Source organism: Erythrolamprus reginae, chromosome 4, assembly GCF_031021105.1.
Source record: "Erythrolamprus reginae isolate rEryReg1 chromosome 4, rEryReg1.hap1, whole genome shotgun sequence".
Lineage (NCBI taxonomy): Eukaryota > Metazoa > Chordata > Lepidosauria > Squamata > Dipsadidae > Erythrolamprus > Erythrolamprus reginae.
In genome coordinates this window covers 136352249-136379402 of record NC_091953.1, presented here as the reverse complement: position 1 = coordinate 136379402, position 27154 = coordinate 136352249, and the positions used below count along the sequence as shown (strand labels likewise).

Sequence of the window (27154 nt, the reverse complement as noted above, 5' to 3'; positions counted from 1 at the left end):
ATTGTTAGCAGCTAATTAGGGCTGGGGAAAAACCTACATTCATCCCAATTTATCAGCCTCTTTCAGGGAGGAAAAGCGATGGGAATCCACGGCAATAAATTCTGTTTTTTTCTCCTCTTCCGATCTTTAGATTGCAAAGGACATTACCGGCGGGTCGTTCTTTTATCGCCATGGATACCAAGGAAATCCCGCAAATTTTGCAGCAAATTTTCACCTCCACCATGCTGTCCAGTTCCTAGAAAGCAAAAGATATCCGTTGGCTGGACTGACTGTTCAACGTGGAAGATGAATTCAGAATCACCCAAATGAGCTGCTAATCAAAGAGTCGAAGCACTAACCGCCTAATTTTTATTCTGAATAAATATACTTTACGGTGAAGTACATATCGTACTTGAATTAAGATGGACTTAAATGAGGGTGTTCTTCAATAATAAAGAGGACATTTTAAAAACCCAGTCGGAGCTTTGAAATAAATTAAAGATTTCTATGAATAAATTAAAGATTTCTATACCGAGCGTTTGTGCCCCATTTCTATCAAGAGAACAACACAAAGGATGTTTCTGGCTGATTTATTTTTTTAAATAATTCTTTGGGATTGGTGCAGGAAGTCCTCAAAGAGCAAAGAGACATTTGTTCAGTGAACTCTGCCCAATTTTACGACCTCTCTTGCCAGCAGTTGTTAAACAAATCATTGCAGTTGTTAAGTTGTTTGTTTGTTTGTTTGTTTGTTTGTTTACTTACTGGATATATATTATTTTATATTTGTATGCCACCCCGAGTCTACGGAGAGGGCTGGCATACAAATTTAATTAATAAGAATAATAATAATAATAATAATAATAATAATAATAATAATAATAATAATATATGTCACCCCTCTCCAAGGACTTTTAATAGTTACCCAGTTGTTCAGTGAAGTTGCATTCACTTAACCATCCTGTTATTACTAACAATATCTGTTAACATCAGTTCGATTCTGGCAGGATGAACGTTGACTCAGACTTCTGTCCTTCCATGGTTGGTAAAATGGAGACCCAGATTGTTGGGGGCAAGAGGCTGATTCTGTAAACCGCTTAGAGAGGGCTGTAAAAGTAGTATGAAGCGGTATATAAGTCTAAATGCTATTGCCCTTCTTTCCTTCCTTCCTTCCTTCCTTCCTCGCTTGCTTCCTTCTTCCTTCCCTTCCTCCCTCTCTCCTTTCCTTCCTCCCTCTCTCCTTCCCTCCCTCTCTCCTTGCTTCCTTCCTTCCTTCCTTCCTCGCTTGCTTCCTTCTTCCTTCCCTTCCTCCCTCTCTCCTTTCCTTCCTCCCTCTCTCCTTCCCTCCCTCTCTCCTTGCTTCCTTCCTTCCTCGCTTGCTTCCTTCTTCCTTCCTTCCCTTCCTTCCTCTCTCCTTTCCTTCCTTCTCTCCATTCCTCTCTCTTTTCCTTCCTCCCTCTCTCCTTCCCTCCCTCTTTCCTTGCTTCCTTCCTTCCTCGCTTCCTTCCTTCTTCCTTCCCTTCCTCCCTCTCTCCTTTCCTTCCTCCCTCTCTCCTTCCCTCCCTCTCTCCTTGCTTCCTTCCTTCCTCGCTTGCTTCCTTCTTCCTTCCTTCCCTTCCTTCCTCTCTCCTTTCCTTCCTTCTCTCCATTCCTCTCTCTTTTCCTTCCTTCCTCTCTCCTTCCCTCCCTCTTTCCTTGCTTCCTTCCTTCCTTCCTCGCTTGCTTCCTTCTTCCTTCCCTTCCTCCCTCTCTCCTTTCCTTCCTCCCTCTCTCCTTCCCTCCCTCTCTCCTTGCTTCCTTCCTTCCTCGCTTGCTTCCTTCTTCCTTCCCTTCCTTCCTCTCTCCTTTCCTTCCTTCTCTCCATTCCTCTCTCTTTTCCTTCCTCCCTCTCTCCTTCCCTCCCTCTTTCCTTGCTTCCTTCCTCGCTTGCTTCCTTCTTCCCTCCCTCTTTCCTTCCCTCCCTCCCTCCCTCCCTCCTTTCCTTCCTTCTTCCCTCCCTCTCTCCTTTCCTTCCGCCCTCCCTCCCTCCTCCCTCCCTTCCTTCCTTCCAATGCAGTATTGCAGGCTGAGTCAGCCCACAGTCAGGAGTTCGATGCAGACTAGTTGAAGATTGACTCAGCCTTCCATCCTTCCAACATCTGTAAAATGAGGACCCAGACTGTTGGGGGCAAGAGGCTGATTCTGTAAACCGCTTAGAGAGGGCTGGAAAAACCCTGTGAAGTCTTAAGTGCTTTCGCTATAGGGAAACAAAAGCTTCCCACCGCACGAGTAGTTGATCCCAGCCCAGTGAAATGCTACATAAGTCAAAAGTTCTATTGCTATAATGTGAGGGGGTTTTTAAAAAAATATTTCAACAGATTGTTGTTGTGTTTCACCAGCAGCCTCTGTGGTAGTGTGTGTGTGTGGGGGGAATTGCCACTCCTCAGCCACATGCTCAGAGCTGCCCAGGCGCCTGACCTCTGTCCGAAATCTTGTGTCTCTTTTGCACAAAACCTCGAGAAACCAATTTCCTCCAGAGGAGAATCTACTTAGGAAGCCAAACCTCTCCTCAACTCGAGCGAAGGTGGCAGCCTCTGTGGCCCCACAAATGGAGGACGATAAGGCCAATCCTAGAATCCATCTCACCTGTATGGAACCCATATGGCATATCTGACATCAACACTTCTTTCTCCTCCTCTTCTTCCTCTTCCTCCTCTTCTTCTTTATCTTCCTCCTCCTCTTCTTTTTCCTCTTCCTCCTCTTCTACCTCCTCTTCTTCCTCCTGTTCTTCTTCCTCTTCCTTCTCGTCTTCTTTCTCGTCCTCCTCTTCCTCTTCCTCCTCTTCTTCCTCTTCCTCCTCTTCTTCCTCTTCCTCCTCTTCCTCCTTCTTTCTCTTCCTCCTCTTCTTCCTCTTCCTCCTCTTCCTCCTCTTCTTCTTCCTCTTCCTCTTCTTTCTCTTCCTCCTCTTCCTCTTCCTCCTCTTCTTTCTCTTCTTCCTCTTCCTCCTCTTCTTCCTCCTCTTCCTCTTCCTCTTCCTCTTCTTCCTCTTCTTTCTCTTCCTCCTCTTCTTCCTCTTCCTCCTCTTCTTCCTCTTCCTCTTCTTTCTCTTCCTCCTCCTCTTCTTCCTCCTCTTCTTCTTGCTCTTCCTCCTCTTCCTCTTCTTTCTCTTCCTCCTCCTCTTCCTCTTCCTCCTCTTCTTTCTCGTCCTCCTCCTCTTCTTCCTCCTCCTCCCCCTCCACCCACCCTACCTAGTTGGATCATGAAACATCTGGAAGAAAACAAGCCCAGATAAAACCAAGGGCCAGAAAGTTCTGAATCCTGGATTTCAATGCCTTTTTTTTTAATGCAGGCAGGCTGTATTATTAGTTAGGGATCTGCCTAGCCAGAAACAACCTCCTGCGTGTTTATTTACTCCTCTTTAACCTCTCGTTGGCTTATTCCAACAAGAACTTCAGCAGCATTTAAGGTGCAGGTGGTTCTTGGCTCACGGCCACAATTGAGCCCCCACATTTTTGTCATTAAGTGAGATCGTTGTTAAGGGAGTTTTGCCCCATTTTACAATGCTGCTTTTTTTAAAAAACCAAACCCCACCAGTTGCATTCGGAACCCTGCAAAAACCAGTGAGGGGGGGTACTTTTTTTCCCCAACTCGCGACATTTGCAAAATGGAAAAAAAACACCCTATTGGCGTGGGTTTGCCTTTTTTTCTAGTCTTATTCTCCACCAAATGCAGCGGAAAAGTGTGTAGTTGTATGCTTTTTTTTCCCATGGCAAGCAAAAAGGGTGGGGGAAGAATTCTGCCCCTACAAACAGACCTTCCTTCTTCAGAAATTCATTGAGTTGCTTGTGAGCCGCCAAAAACTTTGGAACGCTCCTTTGCGTCCAAAGAGCCTCCTTGTGCCGAAAGTTTTCGCGGCATTCACCGGAATGAAAGGCTTCATTAATTAAAATTAAAAGGAGGGCGGGGGGAGCAGAGGAGGAAGAGAGATCTGCCACCCGGTTCCCCCCCCCCCATCCCAGTTTCCAGTAAAACAGGACGGGATGCGCAAGAATGGACTTTGCAGAATTCCCTTCGACAAATCCCTTGCAGCCATCAGAGACTGGATAGCCACTATCTCTATATCTATCCATCATCCCTCCCTCCCTCCCTCCCTCCATCTATCTATCATCTATCCACCCATCTCTCCATCCATCCATCTATCATCCATCCTTTGCCTCTGCCGCACGAATCCCAGCGACCGGTTAGGTCCCACAGAGTTGGCCTTCTCCCGTCGACTAAACAATGTCGTTTGGCGGGACCCAGGAGAAGAGCCTTCTCTGTGGCGGCCCCAACCCTCTGGAACCAGCTCCCCCCCGGAGATTAGAACTGCCCCCACCCTCCTTGCCTTTCGTAAAGTTCTTAAGACCCATCTCTGCTGTCAGGCATGGGGGAACTGAGACATCTCCCCCGGGCCTATACAGTTTATACATGGTATGTTTGTGTGTATGTTTGCTTTTAATAATGGGGTTTTTAGTGTTTTTTAAATTATTAGATTTGTTCTTACATTGTTAATAATAATAATAATCCATCCACCCATCCATCTAGCTATGATCTATCCATCCATCCTTCCATCTTATCATCCTTATATCATCTATCTCTATCTATCTATCTATCTATCATCCATCCTTCCATCTATCATCTATATATATCATCTATCTCTCTATATCTGTCTGTCTGTCTATCTATACATCCTTCCGTCTATTATCTATATATATATATATATAATCTGTCTGTCTGTCCGTCCGTCCGTCCGTCCGTCCGTCCATCCATCCATCCATACATACATACATACATACATACATACATACATACATACATACATATATATATATATATATAAATATATATATATATATATATATACCATCTATCTCAAATTGGAAATTATGCCACATCTATGATTTTCCCGATGAATACTGTATTCCTTTTCTAAACTGGAAGGAAGATTCTGCTATCCACGTACTCTTATAATGTAAAGTTTTTTCAACCTGTAGAGAGCTTCACCAGCTCTTTCATGAATCTTTACTAAGACCACTAATCTTTGGCCTCCAGGCCCAAGACCAGCTGCAGGAACTACGGTGGTTGAAAATGAATGGGCACACACAGTTGTGTTTATGCATAGCGCTTCCTGCATCCTCCCCAGGGACGCAACCTCCACTGTGTAGCTTTCGAGTAAGCTTTCCTTCTCTTTGCTTGCTTATGTACCGTATGTCTCATGTCTCAGCCTGCCGGCCTGCTTGCTGCAATCAACACACAGCCCAGAATGGCATGGCTTAGTAAAAGTTTAGCAAATGGTTACTAAAGAAAGGGCACGGCTTAGTAAAGATTCAGTAAAGGGTTAGTAAAGATTGGCGTGACTTAGTAAAGTTTCTGTAAATGCTTAGTAAAGAAAGGGTGTGTCTTAGATTGAGTAAAGGGTTAGTAAAGGGTTAGTAAAGAATGACGTGGCTTAGTAAAGTTTCCGTAAATGCTTAGTAAAGAAAGGGTGTGTCTTAGATTGAGTAAAGGGTTTGTAAAGGGTTAGTAAAGAATGGCGTGGCTTAGTAAAGTTTCCGTAAATGCTTAGTAAAGAAAGGGTGTGTCTTAGATTGAGTAAAGGGTTAGTAAAGGGTTAGTAAAGATTGGCGTGACTTAGTAAAGTTTCCGTAAATGCTTAGTAAAGAAAGGGTGTGTCTTAGATTGAGTAAAGGGTTAGTAAAGAATGGCGTGGCTTAGTAAAAGTTCAGTAAAATGGTTAGTAAAGAAAGGGCATGGCTTAATAAATATTCATTAAGGGGTTAGTAAAGAGTTAGTAAAGAATGGTATGGCTTAGTAAAGTTTCTGTGTATGGTTAGTAAAGAAAGGTCACGGCTTAGTAAACTGGCTGCAACCATGGTCTTAAATTTTTTGAAGCTTCTGGATAAGAAGTGCAATTTAAAAAGAAAAAGGAAAAAAATTGCTCTGAGTTTGCTCTTTTGAAGAATTCATTTATTACACAGCAGGAAATATGTACATCCAATTTAAAAAACAACATTTGCCGGCTTCAAGCTATTGTAATTACCATTCACAGCGCGCACTTTCTTGGGGGAACATGAAAAATAATAATGAAATTAGTTGCTACCGGAAAAATGTTTGAGTTTTCAAAGCTTAGGTTTCATTAAGCATGCTGTCTTTGCACCACAATTTTTCAAAACAACCCTGCTAATATTTTTCACTGTTTTACTGCTAATATTATTCGAAGAGAAAAGGGAGCTTTTGCTGTGAACGTAACAGTTGAGACAATAATTGTGGACACAATTAAGCTTCCGTGGCTATTGTAGCATCCCTGGAGTAATTTACAAGCAATTATCAAGTAAGGGATCTCATCCCATTGTTGGGGCAAACTACATTAATAAACAGAATGAAATGTTTGGCAAATGCCAAAAATCCAGAATTAAAAGGATGGAATAATCCGGCAATATCTGAAAAAGTCTGTTCTTGACTAGTACTTCAGATGGAGACTATTCTAATTAATTACTACAAGTTTATAGAGGAAAAAGTAGGACACAAATGCAAAACAGTTCATAGCTCTTTAAACCACCTCTCTCTCTCTCTCTCTCTCAATTAGCCATTTATCTATCCATCTATCTGTCCATCTATCTATTTATCTATCCACCCATCATCTTTTATTTTAATTAAACATTTATCTGCCTATCCATGTATTCTATCTCCCAACCATCTATCATTTTCTCTTTCAATCAGCTATACATCCATCCACTATAATGTATCAATTATCAATTTATCAATTCCCTTTATTAATCAGTTAGCCATCTATCCATCTATTCTGTCATCTCTATCTCTGTTTATCATCTCTCTCTCTCTCTCTCTCTCTCTCTCTCTCTCCTCCTATGCCATTAAGCATTCATCCACCCATCTATGTCTTCCTTTATCATTTATCTCAATTAATTATATCTATTCATCCTATACTACTATCTATCTATCCTCAATTAACTAGCATCCATTCATTCATCTTTCATCTGTCTGTCCATCAATTTCTCTATGTAAACATCCATCCATCCATCCATCCAATTAATCTCTCTCCTGCCCTATTTATATATGTATATATTAAGTTCCAGTTTAGTTTTTATTTGCATACAAAAATATATTATCATGAAAACGTTTCAAAGTTAATGAGATAGAATTTCCAATCTTTTCATAAAAGCCCTTTTAAATTAACGTTAAGCTCAATTTTTTTAAGAAAAAGCCTTTTGAACACTTGTGTTAGTTGATTCTGTCTGTAGAAAAATCACAATTACAACGCGTTAAAAGTGTTAAGAGCCAGTTCCTGGAAAAATGCTGAGAAAAGAAGGATTCCTCCATATGTCCCATTAGGTGGTGGGTCCCAGGAATAACTCCATCTCATCCTTTTGAAAGCAGGTCTTGGGTCAAAATACAGTGTTTCACATACCTGTACAAACAATCAGATGGAATAAATGTTACTGTTATGTTTGTGCAGTATAAATAAATACAATTGGAATGATGCTGTTCTGTCCCAGCGCCGAGCCCCCCCCCCCCCCCAGAAATTAACTAATAAAGGATTTTACTACATACAAGAAGTATTTGCAGTTAAAGGGTTTTTTTTAAAGGAAAGGAAAATCTCTCAATGGCTTTTTCATAGTAATTATTTTATTTGTTTGTTTTGTCAAATAATAATAATAATAATAATAATAATAATAATAATAATAATAATAATAATTTACAGTATTAGATTTGTATGCCGCCCCTCCCTGAAGACTCGGGGCGGCTCACAACAATAACAATACAGTACAAATCTAATAGTTAAAAACTAAAGTTAAAAACCCACTATCATTAAAAAACAATAGATACTACACAATCATACCATATTCAAATCCTACTAGTCAGAAAGGAGGGCATTTGTAAACATGAATATGAATATGAAATGAGCATGAATAAATGGGGGCAATAGGCACCTGTTACTTTGTACATGGGGCTACCTTTGAAGAGTGTTCAGAAACTTCAGATCGTCCAAAATGCAGCCGCGTGAGTGGTTTTGGGCCTTCCAAGACATGCCCATATCTCGTCATCGCTCCGTGGACTGCATTGGATGCCGATCTGTTTCCGGACATAATTCAAAGTGACCTACAAAGCCTTACATGGCATAGGACCAGACTATCTCCAAGACCGCCTTCTGCCGCACGAATCCCAGCGACCGGTGAGGTCCCAAGAGTGGGTCTCCTTAGGTCCATTGACCAAACAATGCCGGCTGGCGGGACCTAGGGGAAGAGCCTTCTCTGTGGGGGCCCGGTCTTCTGGAATCAGCTCCCCCGGATATTCGCACTGCCCCCACCCTCCTCGCCTTCCGAAAGAGTTAAAAAACTCATCTTTGTCGCCAGGCTTGGGAATATTAGATCTTCCCCCTGACCAACGAATGTTTTTAGTACGATTTGTTGAATGAATGTTCATGGAAGTTTTTTTAAAGTTTGATTTTTAAGGATTGTTTTTTATGTATATTAATTGGATTAATTTTATTACTGTCTTTTTGTATCTGTTGGGAGCCACCCCGAGTCTACGGAGAGGGGCGGCATACAAATCTAATACATAAAATAAAATCTAATAAATAAAATAAATCAAATTTGATTGCTTACTTGCCAAAACTCTATCAAGATCAGCAATGAAGTCTTCTAGTTCTTTGGTGTCTCCAAGTTTTGCTGAGGGGAAAAACAAAAGGTGATTACAAAACGGAAGATGTCTACACAAAAGAAACGTTGACTTGATGGTTAGTTTTCTGGTATTCTCATTCCTTTTTGGTAATCTTGCAAAATAAAGACAAATGTTTGGGCGGGAGGCAAAGAGATGGATATATTGGTAGCGATAACACCTTGCTTCGGCCAGTAGTGTGTTAGTCGAGTGGATGAGTGATGGGTGATTGTTTTTAATACTGTGGGGTTTTAATATTGTGGGGTTTTACAATATATTTTGTAATTTATTTTTGTACACTGCCCTGAATCCACTGGAGAAGGTGAGCCTATAAATTTGATGAAAGAAAGATAGAAAGAAAGAAAGAAAGAGAGAGAGAGGGGGGGGAGGAAGGTAGGAAAGAAAGAAAGAGAGAGAGAGGGAGAGAGAGAGAGAGAAAGAAAGAAAGAAAGAAAGAGAGGGGGAAAGGAAGGTAGGAAAGAAAGAAAGAAAGAGGGAGAAAGAAAGAAAGATAGAAAGAGAGGGGGGAAGGAAGGTAGTAAAAAAAGAAAGAAAGAGAGAGAAAGAAAGATAGATAGAAAGAAAGAAAGAGAGAGGGGGGAATGAAGGTAGGAAAGAAAGAAAGAGAGAGAAAGAAAGAAAGAGAGAGGGGGGAAAGAAGGTAGGAAAGAAAGAAAGAGAGAGAGAGAGAGAAAGAAAGAAAGAGAGGGGGAAGGAAGGTAGGAAAGAAAGAAAGAGAGAGAGAGAGAGAAAGAAAGGGGGAAGGAAGGTAGGAAAGAAAGGAAGGAAGGAAGGAAGAAATGAAAAGAGGGTATCCGCTGATTCGGTCCCCTAATTGATAACACAAGAATCTTACTGCTCTTCTTCCAGCAAAATTACACTTCGATCCTCTGTTATTTCTGAAAATAACGGCGCTGAAAAAATGTGACTTATGATCAGTTTTCACACTTAACAACTTTTGTAGCCTCCCCATGATTATGCTTGGCTGATCATGACTCTCATTCTGGAGAATGAATGAATGAATGAATGAATGAACTCTGACGAAGTCAGAAGGGAGGGATGAAAGCTTAGAAATTTTTAGTGGTTTTAAATAAATTTCAAACATTCCAGAGATCGGGAGGACTATTGCCTTTTGTGTGTGTGTGTGTGTGTGTGTATTGTTTTACATATATATAAAGAGCCATACCTTTTCGAGAGGCGATTGTGGGAAAAGAGCCAGACGGACTGGACGGAGCCGAGGAATGTAACTTTTCATCGCTGAAGCTCAGGCTGTGTCCACACAGTGAGTCAGCACCTGGAACAAAGTTGTCCACTTAGAGTTAGACAGCAAGTCTGTAACAAGAGTTACCGTATTTTTCGGTGTATAAGATGCACCTGTTTCCTCTTCTATCCCCATTCTTTTATTGATTTATTTTATCCTAGATTCTCTCTTCTGTTCTTTCTCTAATTCTATTTCCTCGAAGGTGTCCTCTATTACCTTCATTGTGTATTATTGTGTATTGGACAAAATTTTTAAACAATGATGCCAGCGCCGCTTCCACCCAGGCATTCTGCTTGTACCTCAGGCGGGAGGTGGCCGCGTGAGGCTGGAGGGGAGACGGACAGAAGAGAGGGAAGCTCGTCCGAGGCCAGGAAGGAGGAAAGAGGGGAAAAGCAAGGAGCGCAGACACAGCAGCAGCAGGACAAAAAAGGAGAGTCGAGCGGAGACCAGTAATGCAGGAAGTGACAGCCGCCAATCAGCTGGAGCTTCATTTCCATTGGTGGAACTGTATTCCACCCCGTCCTACCTGCTGCCCACCCCTGCATAGGGGTACATACATAGTACACACAGGCACACAAAAATATACATTATCTACTGTTCTGCCGGGCTCTCTGGTAGGAGCCTCCCGAAAATTCACGGGTACAAATTTCAGACACACACACGTTTGAAAGTTCAAAACAATGTCCTTTATCACAAAATTCAAAAGAAACAAAGCACCCTTTTTGTATTGCAAAGAGCACTCGTCCCAAAACAACCTTGTAGGCTGTACAAGTCCCTTAATCAGACCTTAAGTACTTAGCTAGCAGCTGTGAAGAAACGTCACAGCCCTCCTTCTTCCACAAAGTGAAACACACACACTTTGCTCTGCTTTGGTTTCAAAGGCGTGAAAAATCAACAAACAAAGTCCGGAAAACAGCAAGGCACGATCCTGAAGAACTGCGATCAGATAATCTTCCACAACGGCCAAGCCCATATGCTGCTATTTATATCAGAAGCTCTAATTATTGGAGCCCCACCCAAACACAGGTGGCCTCTCTTATCTCCTGTAATATGTCCTCAATTGGTCTCTTCGATGCATAAGTCTGCGCCTGCGTGGGTCTAACACTTTGCCATCCGAATCAACCAAAGATAATGGTGATTGGCTTCCCGGGCTGTGTGCCAAGCCCCCCTCTTCCATGTCACCCCCCCACCTTCTTCTTCATCCGAGGAAACTGCACTACCTGACTCTGTCGGCAATAAAACAGGCCTAGGACATGTTGACGTTTCCCCTGCATCCACCTCCACATTCCTTGGGGCAGGAGCTGGGGCAGAGCCAACCACAACATCTACTATATAAACTGGTTGCGTATGTACACACAAACACACACGCACAGCTCTTCTAAAATTATACACATTCAACTTCATTTATTGCAGTAAGAAAAACATACCCAGAGCCCAGAAGGGGGGGGGGGGAAATCAATTTTTTTCTACCGGTTCTGCGTACCTGACCGTACCTGTAGGAGACCATCACTGAGAGATATGTATTAAAACCACCAACGCGTAAAGTAAGACTATCATTCGTTCCACTGCTCCAGTGTGTTAGTTTCAGCTCTTGCAAAGGGGACTCGGTGGTTACACGGACTTTCCAATATTTCTGACTCTTGTTCCAGACTCTTTGGGGCAAAACCTCCTTAATGAAGGGTTTGCCATCGGAAAAAAAGATGGAGGCTTCCCTTGGCAAGTGAAAAATAATTCATGGTTAGCTCCAGTTATTTCTGTTCTTAAGTTCAGCAAAACCTCAAGCGCTCCACTTAAATATAGCCCGTTAGCTACTTAACAGTTGTAACAAAAACTACGTTGGGGAAAAAAAGAAAGCTAAAGAAGAGATACTAGGGCTGCTTCTCCACCACCATTTCAGAAAAAGTTTTTTTCCTTCCCTTTTACACCCTCGCTGGTGTGACGTTGTGCCTGTGGTAGGGGCCCCATCCTGCCATTAGTGGGTTCCCACAATAAGCATCTATTGGATGGGACGATAAGTCTTCGGCTCAGAAAATGTGGGTCTTTGCAAGTCGTTAGATCCACCTGCACAAGGTGTAGGGGGGGGGGAGCCAGAAGGACGGGGCTACTACAGGCAAAAGAGCATTTTGCTCCTGAATATAAGCAGAGACGGATGGTTTATATAAACAGCCCTTTGGGGCAGGCCAAATCAGGAACCTGAGTGTATAGTTGTGGGGTACCATGAGATCTTGCCAATTTCAATCAAAATGAAGCAATCTTGAGTTCCTCTTCCCTGTCTTTCTTTCTTCTCTGTTCTGTCTTTTCCTTCCTTCCTTCCTTCCTTCCTTCTTCCTTCTCTTTTCCCTCTTTCCCTCTTTCCCTCCCTATCTTTCTTTCTTTCTTTCTTTTTCTTCTCTGTTCTGTCTTTTCCTTCCTTCCTTCCTTTCTCTCTTTCCTTTTCTGTCTTTTGCTCCCTCCCTTTCTTTCTTCTCTGTTCTGTTGTTTCCTTCATTCCTTTCTTCCCCTCCTTTTCTGTCTTTTGCTCCCTCCTTCCCTCCCTTTCTTTCTTCTCTTTTCTGTCTCTTCCACCCTTCCCTCTCCCTCCTCTTTTATTTCTTTTTCCTTTCCCTCCTTCCATCTCTCTTCTGTCTTTTCCTCCCTGTCTCCCTTCCCTGTCTGTTTTCCTTCATCCCTCCCTCCCTTTCCCTCCTTCTCTATTCCACCGTTCTCTTTTCTGTCTTTTCCTTCCTTCCTTCCTTCCTTCCTTCCTTTCTTCCTTTCTCTCTTTCAACTTATCTATTTACTTACTTAGGGTTAAACTGCTATTTCCATCACCACTCTTGAAATATTATTTCTCCATGTTCCTCTACTACATTAACCAATTAATTATGTTCTAGCTGTTTCCTCCATAGACTATAGACAAATCTTTGTGTAAAAACAACAACAACAACCAGGCAGTCATTTGACTGGTTTCCTTTCCTTATTTAACCTAAGCATGAAATTAGAATCTTGGCTGCTTTCTTTGGCCTTTTCGCAAATGTTCTGTTGGTCAGTAGGAGAAAAATCTCCCAATTCTTTCTCTATCAGAGAAATGCTGTTGAATTGAGACATTCTTCCTTTGTAGGAGGAGGAGGAGGGCGTGCATTTTTAAAATCTGTACTAAAATGTTCCTAAAAGTGATTTGGGAGTGATCTCATTCATTAGCTACAAGTGGTTAAGCTGAATAATGGCTCCATGCAGCCCTTTCGTTCGTATTCCCCTTATGTGGGCCAAAGACGATCCTTTCCTCCTGCGTTCACAAAAAGGGACAGTTGACAGTCTTCTAGGCTACAGAGCTTCACCACCCAGGAGTTGCCACTGGTAGCATCAGATGCTGACATTCTAGAAAGATGTGGAGACTTTGGAAAGAGTGCAGAGAAGAGCAACAAAGAGGATTAGGGGACTGGAGGCTAAAACATATGAAGAACGGTTGCAGGAACTGGGCATGGCTAGTTTGATGAAAAGAAGGACCAGGGGAGACATGATAGCAACGTTCCAGTATCTCGGTGGATACTACAAAGAGGGAGTCAAACTATTCTCCAAAGCACCTGAGGGTAGAACAAGAAGCAATGGGTAGAAACTAAATAAGGAGAGAAGCAACTTAGAACTAAGGAGGAATTTCGTGACAGTCAGAACAATTAATCCATGGAACAACTTGCCTGCAGAAGTTGTGAATGCTCCAACATTGGAGGCTTTTAAGAAGAAATTGGACCACTGTTTGTCTGAAATGGTATAGGGTTTCCTGATTGAGCAGGGGGTTGGTCTAAAAGACCTCCAAGATCTCTTCCAACTCTGTTATTCTGAGCAGCTCGCCTTCAGAAGTTGGGTGCTCCATCACTAGAGGTGTCAAGCCAGTGCAGAAGTTGGAGATAAATCAACGCCTTGACACACTGTCTAGAGGAGGCCTGATGCTTATGGGAAGTTGGGAAGGGTGGTTTCCAGGAAGGAGCAGACACAGCCACAAAGCATTCTTTTAAGGGGTTCAAGGCCATCCTGTGCCCATCCACCTGGCCAGAAGCAGAAGGAGGATTTGCCACGCTGGCACAATCTGACTGGACAATGTGACAAGTGGTTGGAGGGATGAAGGATGTGAACTTTCAACTGGGTGGAAAACTCAGATTCAGGTTCCCAGTGTGAGTGCCAGGATGGGTGCGGCAATAAATTGGATTACTGACCCCCTCAGAGAGGGTCCGCAACTTGGGTGTCCTCCTCAATCCACAGCTCACATTAGAGAACAATGTTTCAGCTGTGGTGAGGGGGGCGTTTGCCCAGGTTCGCCTGGTGCACCAGTTGTGGCCCTACCTGGACCGGGAGTCACTGCTCACAGTCACTCATGCCCTCATCACCTCGAGGCTCGACTACTGTAACGTTCTCTATATGGGGCTACCTTTGAATAGTGTTCGGAAACTTCAGATCGTGAAGAATGCAGCTATTAGAGCCATCATGGGCTTCCCTAGGTATGCCTATGTTACTCCGCAGTCTGCATTGGTTGCCAAACAGTTTCCGGTCACAATTCAAAGTGTTGGTTATGATCTATAAATCCCTACATGGCATCGGACCAGAATATCTCCAGGACCGCCTTCTGCCGCACGAATCCCAGTGACCAGTTAGGTCCCACAGAGTTGGCCTTCTCTGGGTCCCATCAACGAAACAATGTCATCTGGCGGGACCCAGGGGAATAGCCTTCTCCATGGCGGCCCCAACACTCTGGAATCAACTCCCCCCAGAGATTAGGACTGCCCCCACCCTCCTTGCCTTTCACAAACTCCTTAATACCCACCTCTACCGTCAGTCATGGGGAAATTGATTCCCCTGGGCCGTTTCCGCTTTACATATGGTTTGTATGAGATGTATGATTGTTTTTTATATTAAGGGTTTTTAATTGTTTTAACCATTGGATTTGTACTGTTTTGTTGTTGTGAGCCACTCCAAGTCTCCGGAGAGGGGCGGCATACAAATCTAATCAATCAATCAATCAATCAATAAACAAACAAACAAACAAACAAACAAACTCTGCTGTGATGGGTGCCCAGATTTGTGCGTGATGGGTGCCCAAGATTTTTCTCGCCGATTGCTGAGTTTTGAATTTTTTGGCTGAAGGAGAACGGGTATGGCGCCCCTGCCTTGATTGACCTTTGCTCTCTGGAGTAGGGTGATGAGCCCAAGTTTCATCTCCCATCACTCTACAGTTGAGAAAAGCCTCATCTTCAATCTCGAAACGGTCACAAAATTCTCAGGTAGCACTGACTCTGTCGATGTTGTGCGCTTCAGTCAGCACCTTGAGCACCCATCATGCACAAATGTTGGGCCCCCATCACAGCACCGTTCCTGCCCTTAGCATTCAGGTAGCGTACCACAGCACCCACTTTGCCCTTGGAGGGAAACGGAATGAGGGTGCTCATCTCTAACCTTCCCCACAACACCAGTCGATGATCTACTGACCCCTGGCACTACTCGTTCCCTTCCGTTGGCTTCCTGCTATACGACAGTCATACCAACTTCCCCTGCGAACATTCTCCACAGGAGCTAAGTGCCTTGTAACCTTATTTTCCAGATAACTTAATTTATTTTATATAAATTATAGGCTGCCTAACTCCTTCTGGACTCTGTAACTATGGCTGCATAGCTAGAGAAAGAGGGAGATTGTGATCCCGCTGTGTAGAGCCCTGGTGGGACCCCATTTGGAATAGTACTGTGTCCAGTTCTGGAGACCTCACCTACAAAAAGAGATGGATAAAATTGAACAGGTCCAAAGACGGGCTACAAAAATGGTGGAAGGTCTTAAGCATCAAACTTATCAGGAAAGACTCAATGAACTCAATCTGTATAGTCTGGAGGACAGAAGGAAAAGGGGGGACACGATCGAAACATTTAAATAGGTTAAAGGTTTAAATAAGGTCCAGGAGGGAAGTGTTTTTAATAGGAAAGTGAACACAAGAACAAGGGGGCACAATCTGAGCTTAGTTGGGGGAAAGATCAGAAGCAACGTGAGAAAATATTATTTTACTGAAAAAGTAGTAGATCCTTGGAACAAACTTCCAGCAGTGGTTGGTAAATCCACAGTAACTGAATTTATACATGCCTGGGATAAATATAGACCCATGCCAGGATAAAATACAGTAAATAGTATAAGGGCAGACTAGATGGACCATGTGGTCTATCTTCTATGTTTGTATGTTTCTATATACCAAAATGTTTTTCCTGTTAGTGACTACTTCACCTTCAACTGCATCAACACATGAGGGCAAAATAGATTTAAACCAAATGTCAACCGCTCCAAACTAGACTGCCAAAAATATGACTTCAGCAAGAGAGCGATTAACGCCTGGAATGCATTACCTGACTCTGTGGTTTCTACTAGTAACCTCAAAAACATTAACTTTAGACTATCTACAGTTGACCTCTCCCCTTTTCTAAGAGGTCTGTAAGGGGCGTGCATAAGGGCACCATTGTGCCTACCGTTGGTAAATCCACAGTCACTGAATTGAAACATGCCTGGGATAAACATAGATCCATCCTAAGATAAAATACAGGAAACAGCATAAGGGCAGACTTAGATGGACCAGGAGATCTTTTTGTACCATCATTCTTCTATGTTTCTATGTGGAAGCTGGGAGGGGGGAAGTAGTAGATGCTTGGAACAAACTTCCAGCAGACGTTTTTGGTAAATCCACAGTCACTGAATTGAAACACGCCTGGGATAAACATAGATCCATCCTATGATAAAATACAGGAAATAGTAGAAGGGCAGACTAGATGGACCAGGAGGTATTTTTGTGCCGTCAATCTTCTATGTTTCTATGTGGAAGCTGGGAGGGGGAGTAGTAGATGCTTGGAACAAACTTCCAGCAGACGTGGTTGGTAAATCCACAGTCACTGAATTGAAAAACGCCTGGGATAAGCATAGATCCATCCTATGATAAAATACAGGAAATAGTGTAAGGGCAGACTAGATGGACCAGGAGGTCTTTTTGTGCCGTCAATCTTCTATGTTTCTATGTGGAAGCTGGAAGTGGGGAAGTAGTAGATGCTTGGAACAAACCTCCAGCAGACGTGGTTGGTAAATCCACAGTCACTGAATTTAAACCTGCCTGGGATAAACATAGATCCATGCTAAGATAAAATACAGGAAATAGTGTAAGGGCAGACTAGATGGACCAGGAGGTATTTTTGTGCCGTCAATCTTCTATGTTTCTATGTGGAAGCTGGGAGGGGGGGGGGGTAGTAGATGCTTGGAACAAACTTCCAGCAGACGTGGTTGGTGAATCCACAGTCACTGAATTGAAACACACCTGGGATAAACATAGATCCATCCTAAGATAAAATACAGGAAACAGCATAAGGGCAGACTAGATGGACCAGGAGGTCTTCTTCTATGTTTCTATGTAACCCTCCTACTACTACGGGTAGCAGGGGAAAAAGATAATAAGCCACATACTGGCTGAGGATTTTGCCGCCTTCTGTGTCTGCAACCCAGGAAGGCCGGTGTGAATCTGCAAGCTGTTCAAATCGGAGGAAATTAAAGGGTAGGATGTGTGTTCTTCCTTCCAATAAACGTTGTTTACAGACAGAAACATCGCCCGCTGGATCAGCCTCCTTCTTCGCTGCCACAGATGGGTTTTCACCACCCGCCTCCTCCCGGCCTGGTTTCTCCCACACTGACATTTTGCAAAAAAAAATAAAAACAAAAACCCACGTTGCCAAGGAAACCGGGCAGTCTCCGTGAAAAAATTGGTACTACGCATTCGACTCCAGACGTGGGAGGGAAAAGGACACGGATGCCAAGGGAGGAAGGAGGGTTTAAGTTGAAGAACGGATGCCCGGCTGCGGACCCAACACGGGGAGCGTTGCTAAATGGCCGCAAAGGGCAAATCGACGCGTTCGGAGTCTTGTGAGAATAAAGAGCCTTTATTCCAAGGAAAAGAAATAAAAATCCCCATTTTTTTAAAAAAAAAATTCCCCCTTCCCGGCTTTCACATAGAAACATAGACGATTGACGGCAGAAAAAGACCTCTTGGTCCATCTAGTCTGACCTTATTCTATTTCCTGTATTTTATCTTAGGATGGATCTGTTTAAATTCAGTGATTGTGGATTTACCAACAATGTCTGCTGGACGTTTGTTCCAAGCATCTACTACTCTTTCAGTCAAATCATATTTTCTCACGTGGCTTCTGATCTTTGCCCCAACTACCCTCAGATTGTGTCCCCTTGTCCTTGTGTTTTAAAAAAAAATTAAATTTTAAAAATTCCCCCCTCCCGGCTTTCACATAGAAACATAGAAGATTGACAGCAGAAAAAGACCTCCTGGTCCATCTAGTCTGCCCTTATCCTATTTCCTGTATTTTATCTTAGGATGGATAGATGTTTATCCCAGGCATGTTTAAATTCAGTGGATTTACCAATCACGTTTGCTGGAAGTTTGTTCCAAGCATCTACTCCTCTTTCAGTCAAATCATATTTTCTCACGTTTCTTCTAATCTTTGCCCCAACTAACCTCAGATTGTGCCCCCTTGTTCTTGGGTTCACTTTCCTATTAAAAACACTTCCCTCCTGAACCTTATTTAACCCTTGAACATACTTAAATGTTTCTATCATGTCCCCCCTTTCCCTTCTGTCCTCCAGACTATACAGATTTTATTATTTATTTATTTATTACTTAGATTTGTATGCCGCCCCTCTCCGAAGACTCGGGGCGGCTCACAACATGTAGAAACAAATCATGGGTAATCAGACAAGTTTAAAATGTTTAAATATTAAAAACCCCATATGCTAACAGACACACACACAGACATACCATGCATAAATTAAACGTGCCCAGGGGGAGATGTTTCAGTTCCCCCATGCCTGACAGCAAAGGTGGGTTTTAAGGAGTTTACGGAAGGCAGGAAGAGCAGGGGCAGTCCTAATCTCCGGGGGGAGTTGGTTCCAGAGGGCCGGTGCCGCCACAGAGAAGGCTCTTCCCCTGGGGCCCGCCAACCGACATTGTTTAGTTGACGGAACCCGGAGAAGGCCCACTCTGTGGGACCTAATCGGTCGCTGGGATTCGTGCGGCAGGAGGCGGTCTCGGAGATATTCTGGTCCGATGCCATGAAGGGCTTTAAAGGTCGTAACCAACACTTTGAATTGTGACCGGAAATTGATCGGCAGCCAATGCAGACTGCGGAGTGATGGTGAAACATGGGCATATCTAGGTAGGCCCATGACTGCTCTCGCAGCTGCATTCTGCACGATCTGAAGTTTCCGAACACTTTTCAAAGGTAGCCCCATGTAGAGAGATGGAGTTCATTAAGTCTTTCCTGATAAGTTTGATGCTTCCACCATTTTTGTAGCCCATCTTTGGACCCGTTCAATTTGATCCATATCCTTATTGTAGGCGAGGTCTCCAGAACTGAACACAGGAAAGCAAAATTAGAAAGAAAAAAGAAGTTGCAGCTCAGCAGCCGTGTAAGCGATTTGTGTGGGGTTTATATATTTTTTTTCCTTCATCTAAATTGATGGGAAAAACAAGCTATTCTCAGCCCGAGCGGCCTTCTACTTCCAGACACCCTGCAATTATTCAGTCTCCAGGGCGGGATTCCTCAAACCGTGGTCTGTGGACCACCAATGGTCAGCCGCGAGAGTGGAAATTGTCTCTTCACCTAAATGGATTACTGGCGGGAACTCAGTTTGGCTGCTCCAGAGATTAGGATTCAAGTAGCAGCACGAAGTTTTACAAATTCAGAGATCGGGTCAAAGTGAAGTGGGGGCCGTAATTGGTGATGAGTCCACGCTAAGTAGAAGTGACACCTCGTGTAAGCTGTCTGAAAAGTGCAGTGGAGAAAATACGGAGATAGATATCTACACTATTAGAGGTCTAGAGGTCAATCAATCAATCAGAATAGAGCATAATAATAATACCTTCGGGACTGCCTGCTGCCACACGAATCCCAGTGACCGATTAGGTCCCACAGAGTTGGCCTTCTCCGGATCCTGTCAACATAACAATGCCATCTGATGGGACCCAGGGGAAGAGTCTTCTCTGTGGCGGCCCCAGCCCTTTGGTATCAGCTCCCCCTGGAGATTAGGACTGTCCCCACCCTCCTTGTCTTTCGCAAACTATTGAAAACTCATCTATGTCACCAGGCATGGAGGAATTGATATATCCATAGCAGTCTTGACTTTATGTATGGTGTGTTTGGGTTGTATGATTGCTTTTAATAGGGGTTTTTAAAACTGTTTTAGCATTGGATTTTATATGAAGTTTTACTTGTGAGCCACTCCGAGTCCTTGGAGAGGGGCGGCATACAAATCTAATAAATTATTATTATTATTATTATTATTATTATTATTATTATTATTATTTAGATTTGTATGCCGCCCCTCTCCGAAGACTCGGAGTGGCACTTGGAGCATCCTGGGCATAAACTGTTTCAACTCCTACCTTCAAAACGTCACTACAGAGTACTGCACACCAAGACAACTAGACACAAGAACAGTTTTTTCCTGAACGCCATCACTCTGCTAAACAAATAATTCCCTCCACACTGTCAAACTATTTACTAAGTCTGCACTTCTATTACTACTAGTTTTTTCTCATCGTTCCTATCCCCCATCTCCTCCTACGTAGGACTGTATGACTGTAACTTGTTGCTTGTATCCTTAAGATTTTTTATTAATATTGATTGTTTCCTCATTGCTTATTTGTGCCCTATGACAATCATTAAGTGTTGTACCTCACGATTCTTGACAAATGTATATTTTCTTTTATGTATGTAGAGAACATAGACACCTGTTCTGCCGGTGTGTCCCAATCGCCCGTAATTACAGGGTAATTAGTCCAAAAAGACACACACCACACGATAGAAGGAAAACCAAAAGTCTTTATCAACAGAAAAGCAGAAGACACTCCCTATTTAAATGTCAAAGGGATTTTCTGGTACACACAAGGCACAGGTTAAATGCAATCCAATTTCTCACCCAGTAACTGGGAAATTGAATCCAATTCCAAAGTCCAGAAAGTCCATACACAATTTTTAACAGGGAAACAGCAAAACCACGATCTTGACGAAACTATGAATCAGATAAACTTCCACGAGGCTAAATCAGCACACTGCTCTTTTTATCTGTAGCACTAATTACAGCAGCCCCACCCAACCACAGGTGGCCTCACTTATCTCCTGTAATAATCCTTCAGTTGTTCTCTCTTATGCATCACACTACACATGCGTGGGTCCGTCATAGGTTCTTGTTCAGAATCCAGGGATGATAAGGATGATTGATCTCCTCCTGGGCTGTCTGCCAAACTCCCCTCTTCCCTGTCACTCACGCTTCCTTCATCGGAGGAGACTTCATCGGGAGATTCTATCGGGAGCAAAACAGGCCTGTGGCATGTGGATGTTTCCACCACATCCACCTCCACATTTCTTGGGGCAGGAGCTGGGCCAGAGCCAACCACAACAGGCACCAAAGTCAAATTCCTTACGTGTGCAATCACACTTGGCCAATGAAGAATAAAGAAAAGAATTAAATTAAGAATTTAAGAATTAAGAAAAACATTCCTTTCCTGACATCAAGCTGTGTAAACAATCCAACCTGATCAAGGCCATAGGTAGTAGCCTCAGGGGGAAAATGTCTTAGCAAAAGTTTTAGCGGTGCCGAAACAGCCATAATCTACTCCCAACAGCGATCTAAGTAATGCCTACAAGATCATATGCTGCAGCGTCCTGCCTGTCAACGACTACTTCAGTTTCAACCAAAACAACACAGGAGCACATCACAAATTCAAGCTCACACACGGCGGAGACGCAAAGCTGTGCATGCAGCCAGGGGTGGGCAGCAGGCAGAATGGGGTGGAACACAGTTCCACCGGCGGAAATGAACCTGCATGCACAGCTCCAGCTGATTGGCAGCTGTCACTTCCTGGATTACCGGGCTCGGCTCGGCTCTCCTTTTTTCCCCTGCTGCTTCTGTGTCTGCGCTCCTCGCTTTTTTCCTCTTTCCTCCTTCCTGGCCCTCGGACAAGCTTCCCTCTCTCCTGTCCAGCTCCCCTCCAGCCTCACGTGGCCACCTCCAAAGCAGTCTGGGCTGCGGTCCTTTTCCCCTCACGAAGCCCTCACTCTGCCCACAACTGAGATGAAAAGGCATCCTGCGGCAATAACAGTTTACTTGAACAATGATGATCAGTCAAGCCACTCCCACCTGGTCACATGGTTGGCAAGCCACTCCTACCCAGTCATATGACCATCAAGCCATACCCACAGTGTGGCGGTAAAACATTTGGCTGCCCATCAGTGCACGCAGCTCAACTTTTACTACTGGTGCGGTGTCCACGTACGTACCGGTAGGAACCCGATACTGATTACGATCCTAACCACGGTCATAATTTGAAGATTATCTGTGCAGGAGATTATTTTTGATGCTTGGTTTTTGCCAGTGGAGGCCTATGTAGGATGTAGTTGCGCCACGAAAAGAGAAAGATGGAAAAGAAGACGTCACCATCTTACTTTCCGAGTCGCTGATGCTGGTGCTGCTCCGTCTCTTCATCTTCTCCAGGTGTTCCTCGTATTGGAAGTGCCTGTCCTTCACGGGGGAAGAGAAGTCCTCTATCACCGCATCGAACTCGCACAGGACGTCCGCTAGTTCTCCACCGTCTTCCACCAAATCTGCCAAACCAGAAACGAAGAGGCATTTCTTTTAAAAAATATTTTTTTATTAAGTGTAAATACTTGGCTGCATAGCTAGAGGTATAACAAGCAGGAAGAGGGAGATTGTGATCCCGCTGTATAGAGCGCTGGTGAGACCCCATTTGGAATGATACGGTGCTCAGTTCTGGAGACCTCACCTACAAAAAGAGATGGATAAAATTGAACAGGTCCAAAGACAGGCTACAAGAATAGTGGAAGGTCTTAAGCATAAGACTTCATGAACTCAATCTGTCTAGTCTGGAGGACAGAAGGAAAAGGGGGGGACATGATAGAAACATTTAAATATGTTCAATGGTTAAATAAGGTTCAGGAGGGAATTGTTTTTAATAGGAAAGTGAACACAAGAACAAGGGGGGGGGGGGAATCTGAGGTTAGTTGGGGGAAAGATCAGAAGCCACGTGAGAAAATATTGTTTTACTGAAAGAGGAGTAGATGCTTGGAACAAACCAGATGTGGTTGGTAAATCCATTGAATTTAAACATGCCTGGGATAAACATACCTATCCTAGGATAAAATACAGAAAATAGTATAAGGGCAGACTAGATGGACCCTGAGGTCTTTTTCTGCCGTTAATCTTCTAGGTTCCTAGGTTTCTATGAATGAGGAAGGAAGGGAGGGAGGAAGAATCCACAGTAACTGGGATAAACATATATCCATTGTAAGATAAAATACAGGAAAGAGTAGAAGGGCAGACTAGATGGACCAGGAGGTATTTTTCTGTCAATCTTCTATGATTGTATGTTTCTATATACCAAAATGTTCTTCCTGTTAGCGACTACTTCACCTTCAACCGCATCAACACATGAGCACGAAATAGATTTAAACTAAATGTCAACCGCTCCAAACTAGACTGCAATAAATATGACTTCAGCAATAGAGCGATCAACGCCTGGAATGCATTACCTGTCTCTGTGGTTTCTACTCGTAACCCCAAAAACTTTAACCTTAGACTGTCTACACTCACCCCCTTTCTAAGAGGTCTGTAAGGGGCGTGCATAAGGGCACCATTGTCCATCCCTGTCCTACTGTCGTATTGTCTTCTACCATTACTTTTTATCGTTACTTATCTAATGTTTTATTTTTTAGAAATTACTATCCTATAATTGTTTGACAAATATATAAATAAAATAAAATAAAATAAACTGGCCAACAGACCCACAAGTTGCGATGGAATATCTGGATTCCAGAGCAGCTAAAATCGTAAAAATAAAATAAATGATAGCAATTTTCCAATACTGGAGGGGCTGCCACAGAGAGGAGGACGGGGGTCAAGCTATTTTGCAAAGCCCCTCAAGGCGAGACAAGGAAGAATGGGTGAAAACTGACCCAGGAGAGATTCGACCAGGAAATAAGGAAGTAAGAGCCCAAACACTTGAGACTTTCAAAGGGAGATTGGTGTAGATCCCTTCCAACTGAAATAACAATCTAATCTTTACCAACCAAGAGTTGGGACGATGGGCCAAGTCAACCCTTTGGGGACTCTCCAGTCTCCAGATGAAGGACCTTGGGTGAAAGCCCCCCCCCCCCCCTCATTCACACCACCCACTCAATGACCGACCGGGAGAGCTTGAACTTGGGGTCAGTGAAGGACCTGCGTTTGTTCACCTGTTGAGTCTGCAGCCCCCTCCGGTTTCCTTAAGGGGGGTGGGCTCAGTGTATCATGGGAATGCAGTTTAAAGAGAGACTTAAGAGGCGAGGGTCTCCTACCCTGCTGCCTCCCCCCCCCGAACTCCTTTGTCTCCAGTGAGGGGATGGAGGCAGGCAAAGTGGGGAGAAATCTGGGGGGGGAGAGAGAGAGAAAGAAAGAGAGAAAGAAAGAAAGAGAAAAAGAGAGAGAAAGAGGGGAGGGAAGGAGGGAGAGAGAGGGGGGAGAAAGAGAAAGAGAGAGAAGGAGAGAAAGAAAGAAAGATGGGGAGGGAAGGAGGGAGAGAGGGAGGGATAGAGAAAGTGAGAGAGAAAAAAGAGAAAAAGAAAGAAAAGAGAGAAGAAAGAGACAGAGAGAGAGAAAGGGAGAAAGAGAGAAAGAGAAAGGGAGAAAGAGAAAGGGAGAAAGAGAGAAAGAGCAAGAAAGAGAAAGGGGGAGGGAAGGAGGGAGAGACAAAGGGGGGAGAAAGAGGGAGAGAAGGACAGAAAGAAAGAGAGAGAGAGAAAGAGAGGGGAGGGAAGGGAAGGAGGGAGGGAGGGAAAGAGAGAGAGGGAGGGAGAGAGGGAAAGAAAGAAAGAGAGAGAAATAGAGAGGGGGAGGGAAGGAGGGAGAGAGAGAGAAATAAAAAAGAGAGAAAGAGAATGGGAGAAAGAGAGAAAAAAAGAGTGAGGGGGAGGGACGGAGGGATGGAGAAAGAGAGAGAAAGGGAGAAAGGGAAAAAGAGAGAGAGAGAATATGAGAGAAAGAGAGGGAGAAAGAGAGGGGGGGAAGGAAGGAGTGAAGGAGAGAGAGGGGGGAGAGGGAGAGAGGGACCACTGGCCGGCATCGCCAACCGGGCGCCCCCCGCGCCTCTCCCTCTCCTCCCGGGACTCACCGGGGCTTCGCGGGCTCCTCTGAGCTCTGCAGGGCTTCATGGCATCGGGCGGCCGAGCTGCAGAGCCGGGCAGGAGGCGAGAGCGCACCGCCGCCCTCCGCCGACAGCCGCCCCCCCCCCCCGCCGCCGCTTCTGCTTTGGCCGCTGCCGACGCCTAGAAAGAGGAGGAGGAGGGAAAAGAAAGGAGGGAGGAGAAGGAAGGAAGACGGAGGAGGAAAAAAGGAGGAGGAGGGGGGAAAACGAGGGAGGGGGAACAAAGAAGGAGGTAGAAAAAGGGAGGAGGAAAAAAGGAGGGAGGGAGAGGGGGGAAAGGAGGGAGAGAAGAAAGGAGGAAGAGGAAAAAGAAGGGAGGGAGGAGGAGGAAGAAAGAAAGGAGGAGGGAAAAAAGAAAGGAGGAGGAGGAAGAGGAAAAAGAGAGTAGGGAAGAGGAAGAGGAAAAAAGAAAGGAGGAAGAAAAAAGGAGGAGAAAGGAAGAGGAAGAATAAAGGAGAAGAGGGGGGAAAGGGGGAAGAGAAGAAAGGGGAAGTGGAAAAAGAAGGGAGAGAGGAGGAGGAGGAGGAGGAGGAAAGGAGGAGGAGGAAAGAGGAAAGGAGGAGGAGGTGGAGGAGGAGGAAGAGGGGGAAAAGGAGGGAAGAAGAGAGGGGAAAGGTGGAAGAGAAGAAAGGAGGAAGAGGAAAAAGAAGGGAGAGAGGATGAGGGGGGAGAAGGAGGATGAAAAAAGAAAGGAGGATTGTGGAAGAGGAAAAAGAAAGGAGGGAAGAGGAGGAGGAAGAAAGGAAGAAGAGGAAAAAGGAGGAGGAGGAGGAGGAAGAGGAGGCAAGCTCAAGACTCTTCTCCCGCTAAGCCACCCTTTCCCCCAGGATACCATCCACTAGTGTGTCTCCACCACCCGGGTTTTCTCCTACTAGCCTGCTACATGGTCTTGCCTCTATCCATGATCAAAGCTCCCGGCATCCTATAACATCCAGTTCTGAGCAGAACCCATAAAATCAGCTTCCGGGGCCATGGAAGTGGAGAAATCTCTCTAGGTATTGTTTAAAGTGTGTCTTTATCTAATCCAATTGCTAAACAAATGACAAGGCTGTTTGGTTAGATCATCCATTGTTGGCCAACAGCTCCCAACAAGAGGCATCTATCGGACTTTATCAAAGAGTCTGGGACATCTGCAACCCAATGGAATTAAGGGAGTAATTTAATTTATTAAATTTATAAGCTGCCCAATTCCTTTGGGAGGGTTTTGCCTTCTCTTTCTGCTCAAGATCCCGATGGACAATTGGGGGGCCACTGTGTGACACAGAATGCTGGACTTGATGGGCTTTGGCCTGATTCAGCTGGGCTCTTCTTAGGTTCTTAGGTTCTTTTGGACTCTGGGTTGTGTACTAGCATTAATTGCAGGTTTGTCAAGTTGTAATTTATTGCCAATGTAATTTATTTTCTAGTTCTCCCTTTCAACGATTACTTCAGCTTCAACCACAACAACACAAGAGCACATAACAGATTCAAGCTCAATATTAACGGCTCCAAACTTCACTGTAAAAAAATACAACTTTAGTAATGGAGTTGTCGAAGCGTGGAACTCATTACCGGACTCTGTAGTGTCATCCCCTAACCCCGAATATTTTACCCTTAGACTATGCAAGGTTGACCTCTCCAGATTCCTAAGAGGTCAGTAAGAGGCGGAGTACAAGTGCACTAGGGTGCCTTCCGTCCCCTGTCCTATTGCTCTCCTATATCTCCTATATCTTGTCTTCTATCCCTATATCTTTCTTCTATTCTCTCATCGATTTATTTTATCCTATATTCTCTCTTCTATTCTTTCTCTAATTCTACTTCCTCAAAGGTGTCCTCTATTACCTTCATTGTGTATTATTGTGTATTGGACTAAATGAATGAACGACGAACGAACGAACGAACCAACCAACCAACCAACCAACCAACCAACCAACCAACCAACAAATAAACAAACAAAATACAGTAATTTATTGCCAATATAATTTATTTTCTA

General features: G+C 44.0%; 2 protein-coding genes across 5 annotated transcripts in view; one reads left to right on the top strand and one right to left on the bottom strand.

Annotated features, from left to right (window-relative positions):
• The window catches only part of VWA8 (von Willebrand factor A domain containing 8), a 99023-nt gene extending 98509 nt beyond the window's left edge, over positions 1-514 (top strand). For all 4 annotated transcript variants that reach the window (XM_070751384.1, XM_070751383.1, XM_070751380.1 and 1 more), the window contains exon 45: positions 131-514. In XM_070751384.1, the coding sequence (XP_070607485.1) occupies positions 131-239 (109 nt within the window). In that variant the 3' untranslated portion in view covers positions 240-514. The remainder of the gene's footprint in view (positions 1-130) is intronic.
• A 5430-nt stretch (positions 515-5944) lies between these two features.
• RGCC (regulator of cell cycle) lies at positions 5945-25265 on the bottom strand. Its single transcript, XM_070751879.1, has 5 exons — positions 25150-25265; positions 22430-22588; positions 9857-9964; positions 8619-8681; positions 5945-7420 (listed from the first exon to the last, which is right to left on the bottom strand). Exons 1-5 carry the CDS (start codon positions 25187-25189, stop codon positions 7413-7415), a joined length of 378 nt encoding a protein of 125 aa, XP_070607980.1. The 5' UTR covers positions 25190-25265; the 3' UTR covers positions 5945-7412.
• Between the last annotated feature and the right edge of the window lie 1889 nt (positions 25266-27154).

Coding starts and splice junctions, on each gene's coding strand:
- RGCC (XM_070751879.1), bottom strand. CDS start 25,189: ATGAAGCCCTGCAGAGCTCAGAGGAGCCCGCGAAGCCCCG. Junction 9,965..22,429: donor CAGCATCAGCGACTCGGAAA/GTAAGATGGTGA, acceptor ACTTTGTTCCAG/GTGCTGACTCACTGTGTGGA. Junction 8,682..9,856: donor CACAATCGCCTCTCGAAAAG/GTATGGCTCTTT, acceptor TTTTCCCCTCAG/CAAAACTTGGAGACACCAAA.